This window comes from Opisthorchis viverrini, assembly GCF_000715545.1.
Source record: "Opisthorchis viverrini unplaced genomic scaffold opera_v5_28, whole genome shotgun sequence".
Lineage (NCBI taxonomy): Eukaryota > Metazoa > Platyhelminthes > Trematoda > Opisthorchiida > Opisthorchiidae > Opisthorchis > Opisthorchis viverrini.
The window spans coordinates 570,694-593,524 of NW_008751684.1; the positions used below are offsets into that span (position 1 = coordinate 570,694).

Genomic DNA, 22,831 nt, shown 5'->3' on the forward strand with positions numbered 1-22,831 from the left:
AGCGTGTCCAACGGGCTGCAGGAAACAGTTGCCGGCCCTAAGTCTGTGGACTACGAAACGCGTCTTGCGTCTGGTAAATAGGCTTCTCACTGTTGACCCAGCTAACACACCGGGGGACGTGGAAGAGGGTTTGCAAGCTCAGAGCGCAAAATTTTATCGGGCAATATATTTTCCCACTTCGACTAGTTGCTACGCGAAACAACCTTCCCCCGAAGGTTGTTGACGTTACGCCCAGTATCTACTTCAAAGCGATATTAGACAATTTTATGTGAATCACCGCGCTTGCAAGCTTGCTGCCCCACGCTGAGAACGTTAAATTTTGTGCCACGCTCTTTTTTGCTTGTGGCTTTCGAGCGAAAGTAGCCGTATGACGACAAGAGCAAAACCGATCCAGGAAACTCGGGTGAAAGCCTCGATCCTGTGTATCATTCTGTGATTCAGTGGATCCATGAATGAAACGTCGTGAGAATTGTGTTTCACGACTGATCATGGTAGCGGACAAGAGCGCAAAAGTGGAAACAAAGACAGACAACGGAAGCCGCAACCGAAACGCACCCACCACATGCAGTCCACAAGCTTTCTCTATTGGACTATGCGGCTATGGTGGTAGTTGGTTATAGTTCAGTGGTCAAGCCAGTCAGTTGCTTGAGCTTTGCTCATGGGTGGGTGGACTCGCACCTCCAGTTACGGGCGTCCCCCATGTCGCTTGCAGGTGGTTTTCGACTGGAGGGTGTATGAAGCTGATTGTCTGAGTGCTTCAGATACCTATGTGCCACCCTAGAGAAAGCTAATAAATCGTCGAGAGAGGTCGACGCTCCTGCCTGCCAACATCCTATTCGTATCTGCTTCGCCCGTAATCCATTGAGATGCTTTGTGCAGTAGTAGGACCGGAGTACCATTGTCCCTGCCGGGATGAAATTGGCGCTGGATAATCGGGAAATGGAAAGCGCGATGTCCAGGATAATGCGGTCAATGAAGAAATGCTGCCTTTTATTTGGGTAGTCAATCAACTAATTTCCGTTTGTTTCCGGCTGGTATTCTTCGCATCCTTGCGAGTGTGGTATGCTCGCCGCAATGAGCGACCGGAACAACCTAACGCCCACCATCGGTGCCTGGACTCCAGCGTTCGCCCTGTGCAGCCCGCTTGAAGTGGCTCATTATGGACTATAGGCGCCCCGAGATCTGGTCTATACATGTATATTTGAAGGGTAAATTGAGGGAAGGTCCGCAATGATTGTTTCGGTATGGTGATCAACCAACGACCAGGCGACAAACTGCAGTTGTTCAGATTGAGAAGATAACGACTACGCTTTCGCCACCATAAGGCCTTTCGAAAGTGACTGTTGATGTTCTGCTTGATGAACTTTTCAATAGAGGTGTAAGCAATCGTTTTCTGGATTTTCTGGGAGTGTTCTGGTGAGGCGATGCAAGACCGTATCAGAAATTTCGCAGCGCCGGGTACCGCGCAATTGAGACAGCCGACACGAGATAATCCATCTGCTTCCCACTTCCTATTGACTAACTGAATAAATTTGGAGCACCCATTGTCTTTTGCGGCGCCGTCCGCTGTTTTCGAGTCGACAGTTGGGCATCATCCAATCTATCCAACCTTATGAATGCCTAACTCTTCACTGTGGAAAATCGGGAAGAAACCCTCAGCAAGAATGTTTGAGGTCATTGGTACACCTACATTCGTCTTGAAATGCACGACTTAACTTACCTGTTTTGTCAACCACGCGAAGGGCCCCCAGTATTCGCACAATGGAATTGAATTGTCGAAAGCTATGGCGTGTCCGTGATGTACATAAGTGATCGGACAATTGGTTTCAGAGTACCAGCCCAAACTTCTGAGCTCAATTCAGGCATTCTGGATTCTCAGACAAGCCGGTAACTTATTCCACCAGATGTATGATTGCTTCAGTGGGCAGTGAAATTTGGTGGGCTGCAGAAATACGAGTGTGTATTGGAATGGCTTTTGGTTTGAGAACATGGGCAACAAAATGCAACAGTCGGGCGCAAAACGTTTTGCTCCACTCGTAAAGGCTTCGCAGCTAAGAGTGTCGTGCGGCTAATGCACCCCAATACGAACCGATGTGCCTTGTTGATTGGCAGTAGGCAACAGCCTGAACTTAAGTCTAGGCCGGCCTGCTGTTGTCATTTGTGTCAGCCTGGAGTCGTTTGGCTTAGGGAGGCTGCATGTACCTCGTAAAGTCGTCGAGAAGCTCTCGTACCCTAATCTGAAACAAGCCTGCCAGATCCCTCTAGGATAACACTTTGGTGTTGACTTTTATGATGTCGTTATCGGAAGTATATATACTTCCAGTAAGGCGTCAAGTGTTCCGCTTGTAAAATGGTTCACCCGAATAAATCTAGACACTGGATAAATCCTTTTGACCTGGCAAATGAGTGTGAAAAAGATTACGAAATGTCGGGTTGCCGGTGCGACTGGCCTTCTAGGATGCCACCTCGCCCGTGGATATAATTTGACATGGCTAAGGACTCACGTGAGCATCCATTTACTTGGTCGGAGCACTGAACGACGTGGCGACAAAGCAGTGGCGTTCATATGGTATCTATGCTGTTTGACTGATTTTTGAATGTGCAGATCCCTTGGATTTTTGTTGTAGACTAGCCCTGCACCCTCCCCGCCAAATTTCTTCATTCTTTTCATCATGAGGCTTTGTTCGCGTAAACTGACATGGTTGTATGGCGGTGGGACACTAGTAATCTATTTCTCAGAAACATGCAAACAAGATCCAAGTGTGCTTGTGCATCTAAACGCCTAGGATAAACTCATCTTTTTCACGTCTCTTTCCGCGTGCCCGGTGACCCAGAAGCGATTACTCGTGGAACATACGGCGCGATAGCTTCACTGAGCTCCAGAAATGTACGCGCTTTTCAGCGAACGGTCGTCTTTGCACCGTCCGGTTATCCAGTTCAATCAAGATCACTGCTTTGGCATAAAAGGTGGCGTCTGTTTTATAGTATTGGTTTATACCCACACAAACTGCAGTCCTTTAGAGAGCTATCCGGGCTCATTCGTCTGGAAAAAAGCACTGGCATTGTGATCCTTTCAGGCGATATGAATGACCAAGTAGGCCGTCTTAGTTCCTTGGAATCACATTTAGGCTTTCAATTCTGTACGGAGGCCAGCCGTCCCTAATAACCGAACACCATTTCATTTGGACGGCTTTGTCACGTGCAGGACACAGACCAAACGAAGGCACCCACCCATTGGTCAGAATGCCAGCTAATCCGAGTCAAGCACCCTTATGGGATTCAAGGAAAAATCCTTCGTTGGATCAAGGCGTTCCCGTCAGACAGATCATTCCGAGTGAGAATAATCTCGACCTACTCCTCTTCAGCGCCGGTCTCCATTGGAGTTCCCCAGAGCTCCGTCTTGGGACCACTCCTGTTTCTGATCTACGTCAACGACCTCCCAGACGTTCTTGCGAGTCCATGTTTACTTTTTGCGGACGACTTGAAATCCTGGAGTTCCAATGCCAGCGCCCTCCAAATGGATGTAGACGCTGCCAAGCAGTGGTCGTTGGACTGGCACCTTCCTCTGAATGATGAAAAGTGCGTCCATGTGTCGTTTGGAGGGGATTCAGCGAATGCCTTTGTTATGCATAGTGAAAAGGGACCAGGAAATATCATGAGGATAGATGCCAAAAAGGATTTGGGCATCTGGGTCTCCTCAAACTTGTCCTTCGCACTACACCATGAGAAATCGGCCCAAAAGGCATTCGCCGTTTTACGGATGATCCGACGTACCTTCTCCCGTATTACTCGCATGGACTTCCAAATACTCTATGGGGCATAAATCAGACCGCCCTGGAGTACGCCAACCAAGTTGTCTACTAAGGACGTACGAAAGACGTCGAAACGCGTCTGGCGACGCTTGATCTCTTTCCCCTGGAGTACCGTCGCCTCCGAGGGGACTTAATTCTTACTTACGCCCTGTTTGAACAAAGCTTGGCAAACAAGTTTTTTACCGTTGACCCAGCAAACACCCGGCGGGAACATAGTAAGAAAATTTTCAAGCTCAGAGCACACACATTGATTAGACATAATTTTTCATCATTTCGGGTAGTAGCTGCGTGGAATGACCTTCCTCCGACGGTCGTCCACGCTCCTTCTAGAACCCAGTTTAAGGCACTGTAGGACATTTATTTATGCGAATCCTCGCACTGACAAGCATACTGCCCTGTGCTGAGAACATAAAGAGCAGTGCTACACCCTTTTTTCACTCGTGCCTTTCAGGTGAACGACAGCCACTGACGGACAAGAAAAAACCCACCCGGGAAAGTTCGGAAAAAGCCTCGATCCTGTGTGTCAATCTGTGAATCCGTTAAACCTTGACTCGACGCTTCTCGCCCCCTCACGGAAATTCTGGCACGACATTGTGAAACACTCCGTCGCTACCCTATAAACACAGTTGTAATAATTTTCCTTTGTCTCCATAGAGGGCTGTGTAGAGCTACCGGGCCTTTTGATATACCACATTAGGCGGAGCAGGAAGCCGAGGGACCGATACAGATTTGCACGATCGTCCACCAATTCACAACACTCTCGGAGTGTCTGTGCGAACACTTTATCTCAGCTGGATCTAAAACGCTTACACGCAACTCTTACCATCCTGGAACAACTCGCATGATGCATTTCGTTCGTGCCAAGAATCTCCCGTTCTCTTTAGAGGACATCCGACTTGCCATTAAACAGTGTCATATTTGGAGGCGAGATGGCCCAAGTGGTTAGAGCGCGAATTTCCTGACTGGAAGATCCGTGGTTTGAGCTCGACCTCCGCCACTCGACTTCCCCTGTCTAGGCTTCGGCAACCTGACAGTATCCCAGCCCTCGTGCCCCCTTCGTGTGGCATGGCAGCTAGGCCTTGAAAGGGTAATACAGCTGGACCATTTTTTTTCAACATAACATCATTGTTCATCACTGATGCTTCGCTGCCGCACAACCGTGATTTATTTTTCAACCCATGTTGCGAAGGAACGGATAAAAATGGATGGGAAATGGACTAATCAGAACCCCACCACAATCACTCCGAGATGCCAACACCTCCCGACACCCAATCAGGCAATTTGGATAGAAACTGACATCAAGAGCCCCAGTGACATTGAATGGCAGTCATATCTCGCAGCGTCTCTAACCAGACGCAGTGGGGACCACGCGGTCCGAATCCTGGAATGTTGGTAGCACCGATATCACCGGAACTTTTCGTTCGCTTCCACACCCGTCCGCCAGGCCAAACGACTGCATGTCCAGGGGCATAACCTTGCGCTTTGTGAGAGCAAAATGCACCCCACAGTATGGGATGACTTTTGTCAGTTCAAAGACCGGAACGATGTCGTCTGCATACTCTAGACCGACAGGCTTTCGTGGGAAATTATTTGAACACCAAGGCTCTGAAGAGCTCTCAGCGTTTATGTCAAGTTTCCCGTTGCTGTGACCTAAATTATCGACCAAAGCGGTCTTGGCGTCTTTCGTTCTGTAGGTTTTCGGCCGATATCGTTGTAATTTGCTTGGTGTATTGTTGTTTCCCTAATCCTTCAACTATTGGGTCAGTTGGCACATGTTACTTCCTCATGAATTAGGGGAATATGATAAAAAGTGTGCGGGGTGGTCCAAGTGGTTAGAGTGCGAATTTACTTCCCGGAGGTCCGTGGTTCGAACCCGACATCTGCCACTCGACTTTCCCTGTCTAGGCTTGGGCGACCTGGCAGTATCCCAGCCCTCACGCCTCCTTCGTGTGGCATGGCAGCTAGGCACCGAAATGTTGTTACATCTGAACGATTATTATTCATTGTCAGTGTGATACGTGTGCGGAATTAAAACCACGTTTCTTCAAGCCATCTGATGGTGCACTCATTAAAGCCACACAGACGTTTGGACGTTTAAGCATTGACTTTAAGGGACCATTGGATTCGACGACTCAAAACAAATATCTACTGATGGTCGTAGACGAATTTTTCCGTTTTCCGTTCCTTGTACTTGTCTAGATAAGTCAGTCTACGGCGATATCATGCTTTGCGCCGCTCTTCGCTACATTTGACTTTCCCAGTTTCGTGCATTCCGACTGCGGCTCATCATCCATTTCGGATGAGGTCAAGCAATTTCCTCATGAAATAAGGCGTCGCCGCCAATCGGACCACTTGTGACTCTAAAAAGCTCAGGAGACAGACTCCGGCATCACTGTCAGTGACTCGTTCTCGATGAATCAGCCCGGATAACTCGATAGAAAGTTCCCTTCTCAGCGCAAGTATTTCATTCTGTTGGAGCCCACCATTTTTGAATTTGACTCGAACTGAAATCGATCGAGCTCGTTAACCGAACGTCGCAGAGGCGGCTGTTAATTGGATGACTGCACAGTTCATCAAAGGATCTTCAGATATGGGACTTAGTGCAAGTGCAACATCATATATTCCACGAGTAATCGTTTTCCGTATCACTAGACATACCCAGAGGGAAATATGAAAGAGTTGATTTCGTCTTTGTCGTTTTGGGATGCAACCCCCGCTTGAGTGTTGTATGCACGCTTGGCAGACGCATCGCACATCAATTTCGATGGAATATTGCTTGTTTGTCAAATTGACTCAGAGAAGGCATTTCGAAAACTCCTTTGCGCAAAAGACCTCAAGGATGTAGCAAGGCGCTATTTTGTTTGTTTCCAGTGGGAAGCAGATTGTCAGGTAAATCTGGCGGACATCACTGTTCAACACCGATGCTTCACTGACGTGCAACTATGATTTATTTCAAGGCCTCATTGTAAAGAAAAGAGTAAAGGTGGACAGGGAAAGAACTATTGCTACCTTACAGCAATCATTCCGAGGTGCTTACACCTCCAGACATTCACTCAGGCGATTTGGATAGAATCTGACAACAAAAAAGCTACGGACATCGGTTGGCAGCCATATCTTGTAGTGTCTCCAACCAGGCACAGTGAGGATCACGCGGTCCCCATCCTGGGAGCCGAGCAACACCGATCTCCTTCATACTCCCCTGCCAAGTCAAGGGTTGGCCACCTCTGTTCACGTCACTCTGAGTTGGGCATGGAAAACAGCACTCTTTTCGGCAACACATGTCCCACCCAACGCAGCTTCTGGTGCTGGACACATTCTTCAATGGAAGTACCCGTTACACAACCGAAAACACGCTTTCTAACTGCCTCGTTACGGATTCGCTGACACCAACCCACACGAGCTATGGTTCTCAGACAACGATTGTCGAACACCTGAAGACGTCTCAGGTCCGCTGCTCGAATAGGCCAAATCTCACAGCCATACAACAAAACAGCCCGTACTGTAGCTTGATACACACGCCCCTTCAGATTCAGCATAGGTGTCTCAAGTTAGCAAACGCAACCCGAGCTTTATAGGTTCGTGCATGGACCTCATGTCACAACACAATCAGAACTAATACAACTTCCAAGATACGTAAAACGCTCCGCAACTTCCTGTGCATCCCTCTGGTGTTAGGCAGGTCAGAACCAGAAGATACCTTGGTCGCAACAATCGCCTTGGAACCAGAGGTTAGCCGTGTAGTATCCGAAGCGGTTCGCACCCTCCCAGTGACTGCTGACATGGTCCGCCAGGCTACCGACCAAGACCCTGTGCTGCAGCAAGTCATAAATTACCATCGCAATCAGTGGCCGCGTACCTGCCAAAAAGACAAACTGAAGCCTTACTTCAACCGGCGTGACGCATTATCGATAGCCGATGGATGCCTGTTGTTTTCAGAACGTGTGGTCATCCCAAAGAATTTACATCCAGCCGTCCCGAATCAGTTCCACAAAGGGCACCCGGGAACTAACAGGATGAAGGCCGTTGCTCGGATTTATGTCTAATGGCCCTTGATGGACTCCCGGATCGAGCAAGTCTCGAAATATTGCCTGCGTTGCGCTGAAGCATCCAAGTCGCCGGTGAAAACCTACCTACGCTCGTGGCCGCAACCGACCGAACCCTGGTCTCTTTTTCACATCGATTACGCAGGTCCAGTGGGTTGCCAACACTTTTTGGTCGTGGTCAACGCTTACAGCAAATGGCCGGAAATTTTTCCGGTGAACAGCCCCACAACTGTCATCACAGTCATAGAACTCCGACGATTGTTCAGTCACTTTGGAACGCCAGAGACTATTATACCCGACAACGGCAGTCAGTTTACGTCGTCGGCGTTCGCACACTTTTGTCGGGAGGATGGCATAACGCATACACGCTCACCGCCTTTTCATCCACAGTCGAACGGCCAAGCAGAACGCTTTTTTGACACTCTCAAGCGGGCAATTCAGAAGTCCAGGGGGAGGGACCAACGGAAGAGATTTTGCAAAGGTTCCTGCTGGCATATCGAGCGACGCCAAACCCCAACTCACCTGATGGAGTATCACCAGCAGGGGCACTGCTCCGAAGGAGGCTCCGAACACCGCATGACACTATCCGGCCACAAACGAAGCAGGCTGGTCACCGCAACACCAGAATGGAGGAACAGTTCAACCGGCATCATGGAGCAACTGCGCGCGCATTCAGCGAAGGCCAGAGAGTCTTGGTTCGTGACAACAGCGGCAGACACCTATGTAGACCCCAGGACTCATCCTTCGCCCGCGCGGCAAATTGCTCTACGAGACTCGAGTTGGTCCAGCCAAGTGGATACGCCAGGCGAACAAAATCCGGCCGACAGATGCGCACTGTCGGCCGGATTTTGTTCGCCTGGCGGATCCACTTGGCTGGACCAACTCGCACCTGTTAGGACCGAGTGANACGTCACTCTGAGTTGGACATGGAACACAGCACCCTCTTCGGAAAACGATGGTTCGGCATACGCAGCACATGTCCCAACCAACGCAGCTTCTGGTGCTGGACACATTCTTCAATGGAAGTACCTGTTACACAACCGAAAACGCGCTTTCTAACTGCCTCATTACGGATTCGCCGACACCAACTCACACGAGCTATGGTTCTGAGACAACGATTGTCGAAAACCTGAAGACTTCTCAGTTCCGCTGCTCGAATAGGCCAAGGCGCACAGCCATACAGTGAAGCAGCCTGCATTGTAGCTTGATGCACACGTCCCTTGTGATTTAGGGATACATCACTCTGACGCCATATGTGTCTCATATTGGCGCACGCGGCCCGAGCCTTGCAGATTCGTGCAGTCACCTCATCTGTCACACTACAATCAGAACCATTACAACTTCCAAGATACGTAAAATGCTCCACAACTTCCAGTACATCTCCCTGGATTGTAAGTGGCGTGTTCACACGTCCACAAGCGTGATCCTATATTTTGTGCGTGCAAAATGCATACGAAAGAACGGAATGACTTTAGTCGGTTCAACCAAAAACGTCTTCGCCTTCTCCTCCTCTTCGAAGATGAGAACTATGTCGTCTGCATATTCCAGATCTACAAGGTTTTCTTCACAGGCTATTTGAACACCAGGATTTTGGGGACCCTCCAGCGTTCGTCTCATTATTTCATCGATCACAAAGTTAAAAAGGAATGGGGAGAGGGCATCCCTGATGGACACCGCTTTGTGTGCGGAAGCTTTCGGAGAGCTCTCCGTACACACTCACAAGTCCGGAAGTCTGAGAATACAAAGAACGCATTATGTTTACGAACTTCTGGGGCATTCTTTGGTGGGCAAGCGCCTTAAGAAAGACAGACCGATCAACCGGGTTGAATGCGCCTCGGAAATCCAGGAATACTAGAATTGTGGGTCGCTTATACGTATGGCGTTGTTCTACCACCTGATGCAGTGTGAAGCTTTGGCCGACACAACCCCTACCAGATCGGAATCCCGCTTGCTGCTTTCGAGTCAGTATCTCACGAGCCGCCGTAAGGCGACAAAGCACAATTGACGCCCACAGTCTCGTTACAACCGGGGTCAAGCTGATCCCCTTGTGGTTACCACACTCACTACGCGTCCCTTTTTTGAAAACGGACACTATCACCGATTCCCCCTTCGTCTGGGACAGACTCCGTTTCCTAAATGCAAGCAAACAGATCGGGCAAGCGCTGATTGAGGACTTCACTCCCGTCTTTGAAGAGTGCGGGTGGGAGGTCATCCGAATCAGGAGCTCGGTGGCGCTTGGGAGAACATATGCAGTCGTAAACCTTCGAGGCCGTAGGTGTTCACTGTCCAGAGTTCTACTTCACCTGTGGGCTCTGGATGAGTGCCGGCTAGTGGCCACGACAGTTGTTGTTCGAAGCATTCAGCCCACCGGTCGAGGCGTTCTTCTTTGTTCGAGATGGTCGTTCCATTCTGATGTTTAATGGTTTCACCCACAGGTGGTTTCCGGGGACCGGTCGCACGTATCAACTGAAATGATCTCCAGGCATTACCGGCTTTCTGGGCCGTGTCTGTTTCTTTGGCTTTCTGTGTCGACCAGCAATCAGTCATTGATCTGCGCCATCGGTAACTGATGGCAATGTGGTCGGTCTGAGTTTGTGGCCGGCCTGCCGTTGGACGACTTCGGCTATTTCGGAAGTTCGTACTGCATAAAAACAGCCTGCGATTGGCACACAACTGAAGCAATCGTTCCACATTGTCCGTACGTACCGAGTCCAGTCCATGTCGACCTCCCAATTGAGTCTCAGATGCACTAAGCCTGGCAACTCAATGCCAAGCGAGTCCAGTGTGAATGCAAGAGCAGCTTCTTGTCCTGCTTGCTTTGGAGTGACAAGATAGCATATTTAAATCGTCCAAGCCCAAAAGAAACAAAGATATAGCACAGTCTTTTTATATCTTGGCAAATTCGCGAGCACTGGTTTGAAGATTTATTTTCCGGTTCTTGCCTTGTTTTTTTGCTTTCACAGCGTCGACAGACAGGTGATGTCGTTGTCCTTTGATGACCGGCTGCTTGGAGAGAAGGTAAACAACTACTGCAGTAGCAGTGAGGATGAGGGGGAGAATGGTGAAGGTGATGAGGAACCTTCAAGCCAGATGCTTCCGGAGCCTGGTGCTTCCTCAATCCCCCATCCCGACTTTAGCAACCAGCCTCAGGTATTTTTCCTTCGCAGTATTTTTTCCTGTTTTTTTTAATAAATTAAGACAGGCCCAAAAGGTGTTCTTTCGGATTACAAGCAATACAAAGCACTGGAACGACTGAAGGAAGCGCAGAAGGAAGAAGAGCTCATAGATGCAGCGAAAAAGAATACGCTAATCTCCCAAACTCATGTTTGTTTTAACATTGCCCCATCTGAATAAGGTGTTCTTTCGGATTACAAGCAATACAAAGCACTGGAACGACTGAAGGAAGCGCAGAAGGAAGAAGAGCTCATAGATGCAGCGAAAAAGAATACGCTAATCTCCCAAACTCATGTTTGTTTTAACATTGCCCCATCTGAATTTGGTCTAGGCGGAGGAATGCGTGACTAAAATGCAAGACCTTGCGGTTTCAGAGGTTCTGGAATCACTGGATGACGACGATGAATTTATCGCGCTGTACAGACAAAATCGAATGCGCGAACTAAAAATGTCATTGGAGCGATTGTAATGCACTTGTTCCCACTGATGTCCTTAGGCCAGTTTTCGGAACGGTGTACACACTCACAAGCTCGAATTTCGTGCAGGAAATTGATTCGACTGATCCCAGTGTGACTGTGGTGGTGCATATTTACGAACCGGTTAGTTCGCTACTGACTTGTTCCTCCTAGCTTTTGGCAGGATAACAGTGCCTGCAGGAAAGTGAACGATTACCTGGAGACACTATGCACGGAATATCCACATGTACGATTTTGCCGAATACAGGCTTCGAATGCGCATCTAAGTTATCAGTTCGTAAGTTTTTTTGTTGTTTCCCATACAAGCGGAATTTTATCCCAGTGCATGTAGGTTTACGTAGTAGGCTGTACCACACCGCAATCATCCAAAGGCTAGTTCTCAACCAATATGAGACGAACCGAATTCTTGTCCTCCTGTGATATCAGTACATTTATGGGCGATGGATTCCTGGGGAAACACAGGAGAACCGCGTAAAATATGTAGGACTCGGAACTAATTATTTTAGGCCAGTTCTCCCTTCTAGGCAGAGACCAGGGGCTTCCAAATTGTTTTCTCCAATAAAGGTGCTCCCATGTGGGCTGGTGAGTATATGCCGTCGATACTGTGGTAGTGAAGTTCCATTTGTATCCAGATATTTTCAACAAATTTCTTGAGTCCGGTATTCATTATCCCTGAAACCCATTGGTCACATATTGACGCAATATCATGGGACTGTAGAACAGAAGTCAGCCCCCGTAAACGGAATGATGGTCATGTAGGACAAACCACACTCGTGTCTGAACCAACTATGCCTTTTGAACAAGACCAGGGACCTTATTGATGTTCACTGACTGCTGTGGCGTCAAGTCAATCACTACATAAGATGGTTAGACACGGCCCCACAACCGATGTTCTGATGGAAATCGATCGCGTTGTCGTCCAACCGCGCAACTGGTTAATTTGTGGCGTAATTGCTGGATCTGTACGGACCATTCGTTCAGTGATCCTTGATCGCGGTTTTGTGCAGGAAATAATTTCAACAGCTGTTGATAGCATTGTCCGCGTACTCTTACAGAAAAGTATTGTGGATATAGTATTCCTATGGGCATCTCCGTTTCTTCAACATACGACTTCCTCTCCATTATCGTTTCAGAAAATGCGTATCTTGCATTTTAGTTTCCAAATCCTATGCAGTCTAATCACTGTTCATCGTGACTTTCATCTTGTTGTTCAACTGTAATGAGTTTGAAAATAGGAACCTGTGGCACTGGTTTCACTCACAATCACTTCGAAGTTCAAAAACTGCAGTCAAGCACCCCTCCCCCGCCAATAAAGACTGCCTTGTCCTGTTTGGGCTTAAGAGATGGATGGGGTAGCACAACACTAGCGTGATGGTTCTCAGGAGCCAGGTACTGAAGTAAATGGAGTTGTGATTGCGACAATAAATGTTTTGAACTCGTGGGCTATAGATTGCGTAGAGCACATCACTTTAGCCTGTGAAACTCAGTCTGGTGCATTTTATTCCATTTTCTTGTCCTCGATCATTGTTGTTATGTGTGTAACTGTCCTATTTGCCTGAATGTGTTTGTAGTCCCACCCGGGTAGCCTGGTGCTTGATACATCTCACGGTTTCCGGTTCCTCTGCTTCCCTTCCCTTCACAGTCTCGTTCTGGTGTTCCGGCTATTGTTGTATACAAGCGGGGTGAAGTCATTGGTAATATGCTACGCATTGACCGCGATCTGGGCAACGAATTTTACGCCAGTGATTTGGAAAATTTTTTGGTTGAGTAAGTTCTGCCTTACCTCTCTTCAGTCACTCCTGCAAACATGCCTTCTGGCTTACAGCGGCTTGCTTTGGGGCGTGATGGCTCAGTGGTTAGATCGTGGATTTACTTACCTGAAATTCCTTGGTTCAAACCCGGCCTCTACCTCCCGACTTCCCCTACCTAGGCTTGGGTAACCTGGCAGTATCCCAACCCTCGTACTTCCTTCGGGTGACATGGCAGCTAGGCACCGAAAAGGTGTTACAGCCGGACGATTTCTTTACGACTTGCTTTCGCTTGGATCGGTCTGCCAAAACCGTTTGAGTTACTTATGTTTGACGTCCCGATTTTTGGCGCACCTACCAACGGTTAACTTGAGTGGCGCTGAAAGACTCAGTCTTATTTGCATCAAGACGTTTTTTTCAAGCTGCAGCCTACGCAGTTCCAGAACCAAAACAGCTAAAAATCACAGCGTCAATTGCCTTCGAGCTCACTCTCTATAGTAGGTGACTCATGCTGACCGATTCCCAAGCCTTGTCACTTTGGCGGTAACGACTTACTAGATTACTGTTGGGGAGAAGCCATTTCATCCCTCATATTTTTAACCTTGATCAGTTACTTTTTAGAGAATTCGGTGGGATATTCCAGGAGACAAAAAGGAAAACGAATGTACTTTTTGACTACTTTGTATAGTGCAAGGGAAACCGGCTATCCGTCTTTTCTATGTAGTAGTAATGGGATTCACAACGAATGTTCACAATGTGGGCATACGTGACTGAATCATGTAAAGCCAAAAGGTATATAATCCTAAGTAGCCTGGAATCTCCCACTCATTTATTCCATGTAGGACAGAGTAGCAGAAAAGTGAACCTGTGGTCGACGCAGAAGAACATTTTCGACAGTTGGACGTTGAAAGATCGAACACGCGTTCGTTTGGCTACTGGTATTAGGCTGTTGTTCCCCGAACCACGCGTTCATCGACTTGTGGGCGCAGCTGGTAAATTGGGCTCTTTATCTAAGCAGCTATTGTGTCATGCAGACAGTCAACTGACCATTGGTGACTTGTAAGAATGTTTCATTGTCTAAGCAACCATCGACCATCACTGAGATCTCTGGATTAGAGAGTCCGTTTTTTTCTAGCCCTTGAGTTCTTTACAGGAAACGATTACTGTCCAGGTAACTGGTAATCAGCTGACCATGTGAATGAGTCGACAAGCTGTCCGACCAAGAAATACGCCTAAGCATTCAAATGTTCGCTCATTGTTGATATTGTTTATTCGGGACTAATATCAGTGGATATTCGGTTTCAAGGATATTAGTGTAACGGTGATACTACTGATGAGGGGGCATGCGAGTAGTGTGTTTTGGTATTGCAAATTCGCTTTGCTTCTCTTGAAAGGGGGGATCTGTTGCAAAATTTGTGGAGTCGCTTTGTAGCATTTGCGTGAATTTGTGCAATGAATGATTGGAGTTAATGAATATCCAGGAAAGCCCAAGAAGACGCGTTCAGGAGAAGATGGATGTCCAGTTTTTGTAAATAAGTTGCAAATGAGGTTTTGCTTCCCTGTCCAATAGTTGGCCTTTTCTAATGAATAACTCCACAGCGAAGGTTTTCTTCCTTTCATCAGTAGTTCGTCAACTTTTAAGATATATGAACTTCACCATGTTTTCAACCACAGCATCAACGGACGGGTTCTCATACAACTTTCTCTCCAGTCAAGCCTGATATGTATTTTTGCCCACACAATCGGTTCCAAAGTATTGTTTTGTTAAATATCTGATGACAAAATTTCACACTGCGAAAATTACCCGGGAAAAATTACATGCAACGTAGATGTGAATCACTCCATTATATCGTGATCAATTAATTAGTTCTATGCAACAAACACGGATATTCATTTAGTTTTGATGTTTTGCCAGGATAATGCTTGCTTCTCCAGGTCTCCACCTGATTCAGAATTGGAGTATTTTTCACCACTATCTTAGTTCCAACAATACAGCCTGATTCGCTGGCCCACTCCATTTTCATTGAAGCTGAAGCTGCGTTTTCATCGCTTTATCCAGTGAACGGAGTAGTTGGGTACTTGTAGCCTGTCCCTGTTACTGCGGTCAAGATCAGTGATAATGCTCACATGCTGTTGCACGAATCGCACGCCAACAATTCAATGGCAGCCATAAGTGGTATGCGGTCAGTTGATCAACAGCCCTTTGTCGCTTTCGCGATTAGCATGGTTTTTGTAGTACAGGCAGTTTTGACTGAGTGGATTTGTCTAGACCGATCGATAGGATTGACTTGTAGTGTAGCTCAGTCAATGGGAACCGCATGGCCATCACTTTGCTACCCATCATTTCACCGTGTGGTGGTAGAGAAACCTATCCATCCCACTTTTCATGGAACGGTCCGACAACTCGGAGTCGTCAACAGATTGGTCGGGCAAATTTACTGTCCACCTCAGTTACTACGGGTGTAACGTCACTTAAGTCGGGCTGACAAAAGTAGTGCCAGAACCTGTGGTGTGGCATCTAACAATTCCTCTAACGGTCCTTACCTCATTTTCGGAGCTTCACCAACTCGTTCTTTGAAACCCTTTACTTTTCGGATTTAGGTAACCCGTCGATGTTGACTATCTTTGATCAGAACCCGTACGATGTAACGGAACTCAGAACTATTATGGATTACATGCTAGACAAGACCACTACATAATTCACTCTTGGCAACTTTCTGGGTTTTTTCCCACGCCAATAGTGCGGACACTGGATGGGGATAGACTAGTGTTATCGACATTCCACCACAAAGACGATCAACGACTTGAAGAAAACGGCACAGTTCCTGATAGGGCTGTTTCTCCCCCACTTGTATCAGGAATGGGACCCCGACCTAATAACAGTCAGGCAAACAAGATTTCCATTAGTCGGACGAAATAATGAAATATTAATTGTTCAGTTAACAAATCCCTTCGGTACCTAGCCGCCCTACTGTCCGGATGAGGCACGAGGGCCGAGATACTGCCGGGTGCTCAACCCTAGACAGGAGCGGTCGAGATGCAGTAGTTGGGTTCGAGCCACGGACCTTCTAATCAGTAGGTTCGTACCTTAATCACTGACTCATCTCGAGCTCGAACATGACATGAAACCTTCTCGGTTAACTTTCCTAGAATTTTTCAGACATCCACGCTTATTATCTTATCACTAAGTTGTAATTTCATTGTAATGCTTTTGTCAAACCTAATTGGAACGATTAAACAGTGTATTCGTCACTTTGGTCGACTGATTGGATTTCGGAACATAACCTCTGGGACGCATTTCTTTGCATGTTTATAATAGGTAGTCAAGTTCGTGCCCTCTCTCAAGAAGGGGAAAGGGAAACCACTCATCAGCAAACAGTGCCATGCATTCTAGAGAGGCGGGATACCCTCCTGGAAATCTGGTGAGAGGTGTTTGTGAGGGACTACTGTAGTTCAAAGTTTGAGAATTCCACTTTTTGTCCATTTGAGCACTGTCTGAACGTTGCCATAAAATTACCGAACCATCCTTGTGGAATAGGATTTGTTGCGTGAACATATCTTCGAGAAAGTCAGTGGAAATGTTGCACCTGACACAATAGCAACCCACTATTTTCTGAACTAATGGACAGCCATCAGGCCCTAACTCAGTATTTATAAAGTTGATGAATATCCTGTGACGAGGAAAATATAGTAAACAGGAGATCCAGCTAAGTATTTCGTTAACATCAAAGTAATTTGCAAACGAGTGTATTTCGTCACTGGCACATTTTTATAGGGAAGTTACCGCAATGCCAGAATCCTTCTCGTTCTCTCGATCTTTATTTGTCAAACAATGATGCCTATTCACCGTTAGACTCATGCGGAAAGTTAACAAAATGTCTCATAACCAAGCTAGATTTGCATTTGATGACAGAACTGGTGGTCGTCATCGTGTTCAAGTGTGGTGCTCCTGACTGCCACTGTTCCGTCTACGACTGAAGAAGAGAAACATACGTTGAAGGCAACGGACCAAAACACTGAAATATGGGTCAGGTTTACGACAGCCTTTAATTGCTGGGAGATATTGGCGAGAATGTCGAGGTAGTGCAATAGCTGGAACACCGGTGTCGGTGGTTATGACACTGAGTCATGTCTGTCGGCCTCAGTAGCCACTCGTGTGGCTCATCTCGGAGTCGCTGTCCAGGTGGGCAGCAACGCGACTGACTGCTGGTAGGGGTCTCCATGTTTCGCTCCCGGGTTATGCTCTGAAGTCCCCCACACCGTTTCCATCGTGAACGCGGCTGTCGAAGCAGACAGCCGCAGCATTCGAAACATGGGACCAAACCGACGTCATCAGATTTTCAGCTAATCTGTGGTTCATGGATTATTTAATTAGTTACTTAGCCGATCTCAGGGTTGCCGACTGCTTGAACATCTCAGGTAAGGAAACTGAACACCTGCATCGATCGATTTGTTTGATATGGGCTGGGCCCCAGCTGGGTATGAATGTTCGAAGTCGCTTGCACAGATTCAAAGTTCGATTTAATTTTTCCATCGTTCTTCATCTAGGCGAGGCTTCCTTCCGGACAAAACAATAGGCGTGCTGCTTAACGCGCGCCTGAACGCTGCGGCATCTAAAACCTCGTAGTCACTTTGCATTTATTGTTTCTTATTTTTATCTTTTGCGTTGTTCGTCCTCCTTGAATACGATTTCACTGTGTACTTTGTTCCATGACTTTTGAAATCAATGCATGTAATTAATAATATTTATCAGTGGTTCTTACATGTGGCGGAAACCGGGACAGCATTTGCCCAAATGACTATTGCTCGAGAGCCATTGCTTTAGCGATTGTTGGCAAACAGATACTCATTTTTTCAATCGGGTGTGCAACCAGAACCAGTAATCAACGGGTGCGGTGTACAGCAACCACTACTGGATCCGCATATGGGCCGTCTGTTTAATACTACCACTTGAACGAGTGTGGGCTGAGTCTAGTACTGGGACAACAAGTGAAATTTACGAAATACAATGAATTGTCTGTTTCGGTTGGTCGCTTATCATTTCTGAAAACCAGATTGGATAGATAAACGTCTTATTTCTGGAAGTTGAGGAAGAAACAGCAGTAGTTGTCACAGCTGGATCAGACATCCGAGCGTGATGTTAGTCGAACTCAGGGCAACGCCAGAAATGTGGTAGCCATACAACTTTTCCATAGGGCTCAACATACTCATAAGGAAGGAAGGATTCCCCTTCATTATCTGCAACCGAAGTACTTGAGATACGCCCATTCAGTGTACCGTAACTCTGAAACCAAATGGTTTTTGATGACATGTAATGCATGCTTACGCCCACTAATCAGGTGAAATGATCATTGCACGTCCAGTATGAGGGAAGAAATATGGAGGCGGTTTCTTTACAAAACCGCATGATCATCGGATCCATCAAGCAATAGGTGCACTGTATGACGAACACCACCCCGTGACTGGCAATGTATCGAAATGCTAATAGCTCTGGTGCATTCATTGGTTGCAGATCAGGTGACTGTTGATATGTTCACCGAGTGTGGCAAGTAGACGTTTCGTCAAGAATCGTGGGGAGCTCATCATTGCGCGGTTAGATGACCTACAATTAACACCTTGACTTTGTTTTGACAGAGCCACATTCTGCACCGATCCTTTTTTACCCAACACGACATTCCATTCAAGGTTCAGTTAGCTCATTGGAACGACAGGATTATTTCCACTGAATGTTTCAGCAGCTGTCATACTACGATGTTGGGTACAGTATGCCCTAGTAATCCCGTACTCCAAATCAGCCGTGTGTTGTCTTGCCCCACTCCATATGAATAGGTGCGGCGGTATCGTGAACTGTTTAGAACAGTAAAGCAACGACCGCGAAGCACACTCATCCGTAAAATAATTTGATTTTCACATGAGATTTATCTAAACCCCAGCAAATATTGTACCGACTGAAACGAGGTGGCCATTGCGCAGCTTGTTCGGGTGAAGATCATCCTGGAAACGAGAGATTCAGCTGGAGTTCAGTTGGATTTCCCGTAAAAACCAAATTAGTTTGCAAATAAATGTACTTCGCGAGTTGAGGCCAATTTAGGTTAATGTAGAGCACTAAGCTGACGGGAACTCGCGGAATGTGCCCTGATGGGGCAACGTTGGCTTGTCGACCCATTTCAAGAGGTTAGAAAATGTCCATACTACAAAATCAGTGTTGAAAATAGCTCGACAAAAAAAGGATCAGAGGCAGGAAAGATATAGATCACAGCGAATTTTCTGTAGAAAAAAATAGACAAGCATTAGCGGAGTGAAAAATAGGGACCCGTACTTGCATAAACAGTAGTAGCAATGGGTAGATTGCATCGACGAAACTGTACACCGTTATTTTGTTGAAGGAGGTGACCAGATAGTCATGCAGCTGGATCAATGCATCTTAGTCGCATTTCGATCGGCCCTGGAAACAGGAATCTCGAACGGTGTTCAAAGACTCCGGATTGTACAAAGTAGGACCCAGAATTGCTAACTTCCTGGTTTTAATGATTGCCGGTTCGCATCATCTATACGTCTTATTTGATTGACTTCATATTCCAGCTCGGCAACCTGAGAGGTTAACCTTTCGACCTGGAAAGAACGCATTTGTGAATGTCATTCAAGGGGGATATTTAGCGCACGATAAATGATAGGACAGAAGTAATAATCCCAATACAGTCTGCGTCACCTAGGACAGCGACCTCTTCGATGAACATGAGCCTGACGGAACGATGCATTGCGCCAAGATTAATGAATTTAACCTAGTTAGCACATCGATTAGGGTCACGTTCGACCGAAGCGTTTTGCATTATGTGCACTTAAGCCCAGGATTAACACTATAGTAAATTCGAGAGAAGTCACCTGATAAACAAACACTTCTTGGGTAGTTTGGTGATAATGAACTGCCATTGTGGGAGGTCATTAGCTTGAAAAAGAGTGCGCGAATTTTGGCTTGGGGTTTCAGATAAACGACAGCGAGGCAATTGAACAATAAACAAACGCACTTCGGGGAGAATTTCGCGACAAAAAACGGGAACAGCCAAAATTATTCTTTGGAAAAAATCCTTTCCGGGATATGAAGATGGAAACATTGTTCTATCGTACTGTTCTCGATATTTTCAATGCATCCCTCACCGCTATCAATCCAATACGATTCCAGGAAGTCCTAAAATCCAAACTTCTCCGTAAGACGGTCGCATCACAAAAAGGATCTCGCCATGATCCCTAATTTTGGCGATGCTAAGCACCGCTCCGAGCGTTGCTTCGGGATCCATGCCTACATTTTCTTCACTGACATTTTGAGGCCGCATTAATCGTTTAGCCTTCTGCAACGCATGAGGATATAAGCGGTGTGAACAGACAGCTACTATACGCAAAACATTGGTCGGCAAAACCGTCAACGACCCAACGCACAACTAACGTGCCATTTTGCTGCCTGAGTAGGTGACTTCATTCGGCCTGCGCGCCAAAGAAGCACTCGGACGGGACGACAGACCGCAATAATGATTAAGATATGCCTTGAAAGTACTTATTCAGACTGAGTTAAAGGAGTGTTTTCGTCCTGTGTCCAGCACCAGAAGCTGCGTTGGTTGGGACATGTTTTACGCATGCCGAATCATCGTTTACCGAAAAGAGTACTATTTTCTATACCCAATTCGGAGTGGCGTAAACAGAGAGGTGGCCAACCCATGACCTGGCAGAGGAGTATGAAGGAGATGACGAAACGCTTGGGTGCTGTCGGTGCTACTCGCCTTCCAAGATGGGGACCGCGTGATCCTCACTGTGCCTGGTTGGACACACTACAAGATATGGCTGCCAACCAATGTCAGTGGCGTTCTTTTTGTCAGTTTCTATTCAGATTGCCTGAGTGAATGTCTGGAGGTGTAGGCACCTCGGAATGATTGTGTTAAGCTAGCACTAAGTCCCTCCCCCATCCACCTTTATTCTTTTCTTTACAATAAGGCTTTCAAATAAGTCATGGCTGTACGGCAGTGAAGCATTGGTGTTGAGCACTGATGTCATGCTGTCGTTGATGATGATGATGATGACCTTTTGCAGTCGAGACCGAGCAGTTCGTTTTCGTGCGAGCTGTTCTTTTGGTGAAACTGTCTCAGGTAATGTAGTAGGGTCGTTTGTCTGGCACAGTTACGCGATTATCTCCAAGCTGTAGTAGAACAGATCTAAACGTTGTCACCGTTCTGTTCACGTGGATCACGATCAAAATCGGATTTTATATAATGGGCCGCCGCACGTCTCCGTACTGGTTAGGCAATAAAATGCTGCTCTTAAAAGATCTGCTGACTCCAACCCTACTTAAAATGTAACGCGGGCCTGTAGCAATCAAATTCTCACCCAACCCACAGAGTATCGGCTCGTCATGCGGGTCACGAGTTCAGGCACCGCAACAATCTGCCTGTTTTAACAGTCGTGATATCAGAAGGCGTATCGAACTGCGATCGTATTGTGCTTCTGTTTGCTCTGATTGTAACATCGGCCTGATTACCATATGTGGCAAGTATTGCGTTAGAGCGGGGTTCTGTCGGGCTAAATCTGCCTCGTGACCTCCAGGTTTGCGTCTTTGACTAGCTTTTCGAGTCCGGCATTGGCTTTTCTTGTGCCCACATCGATTGTACACGGAACGTTTGTGCTTTCTATAGGGACACAATCGCACGAAATGTCATTCGCCGCATTGCCAGCATGCCGACGGGGGCTTTGCTCTGTCCAAATTTGCCGCCACGGGAATTGCCTCTTGGCAATATTGAAAGCAGGATCTTTCAAACATGGCCGTGTCTTTTGAGATTCAAGAAGCGCTGGCACTCGCGAGTAATGGAACGCAGCATTACCTCGAAAGACTGTCCGATCATGTTCGATAGCCTCGCTGTGATAGCACTCTATGAATGCGACTGAAGGCCACATGTGAAAATAAGACACTTGAACTGGTTTTCAGTCATTGTAGACAACTTGAATTGTTCACATTCAAGAGTGACTCTACTGTCATAAGTGATATAGTCTTCAGATTCCTTTTTTGCTAGTTTCATACACTGGTAGCGAAACAAAGACGAATGTCCACCAAACACTTGAGAGTTGCTGTACGCTTTTGTCAAAACTGGGAGCTCGTGTTTTCTTTGGCAAAATGAAGTTGGAGTACCGTGTGTCCCATTGTGCCAAGCTTTCTGAGCAATAAGCGTATTCTCCAGGCATCATCTTTGTGCTTCAGTTCGGCTGCGAAAATATCTTCGTAACGTCTGAACCACGAATCGAAGGTTAGACCAGTACCAAGGTCATGATTGAACTCCGTAATGCTGCTGGCGATCGAGTCGACTGAATTTGGATCTGGAGCGGTAGTTGGTGGTTGAATTCTGTGTTGTGTCAAGGTTTCTACCAAACACAGTTGCGTTGCTCCAGACTGATTTTGCTGTTACAGCAGAATTTCCTTCAACGCTTCAGCAGTCATTGTCATGGTTCCGTGTGTTCGGGCGTCGCCAATGTGTTATATCTAACTGGTGTCCCCGCTCCAGTGGCTAGTGCCGGAAAAAAGACTCGCCGACAAGGAACGC

At 46.9% G+C, this 22,831-nt stretch overlaps 2 protein-coding genes across 2 annotated transcripts in view; one reads left to right on the forward strand and one right to left on the reverse strand.

The window, feature by feature from the left end:
• Nucleotides 1-238: 238 nt before the first annotated feature.
• Nucleotides 239-22,831, reverse strand: part of T265_12977 (hypothetical protein) — a gene marked incomplete at both ends in the record, with an annotated part of 63,559 nt that continues 40,966 nt past the window's right edge. The window contains 2 exons of the mRNA XM_009166591.1: nt 239-598; nt 22,423-22,680. Coding sequence (XP_009164855.1) covers nt 239-598; nt 22,423-22,680 — 618 coding nt within the window. The remainder of the gene's footprint in view (nt 599-22,422; nt 22,681-22,831) is intronic.
• On the forward strand, nt 10,327-17,985 carry T265_02322 (hypothetical protein; the record flags this gene model as incomplete). Its single annotated transcript, XM_009166536.1, has 8 exons — nt 10,327-10,358; nt 10,819-11,005; nt 11,054-11,179; nt 11,361-11,494; nt 11,526-11,628; nt 11,669-11,782; nt 13,148-13,272; nt 17,802-17,985. The coding sequence occupies 8 exons, from the start codon at nt 10,327-10,329 to the stop codon at nt 17,878-17,880; spliced, it is 900 nt and encodes a 299-aa protein (XP_009164800.1).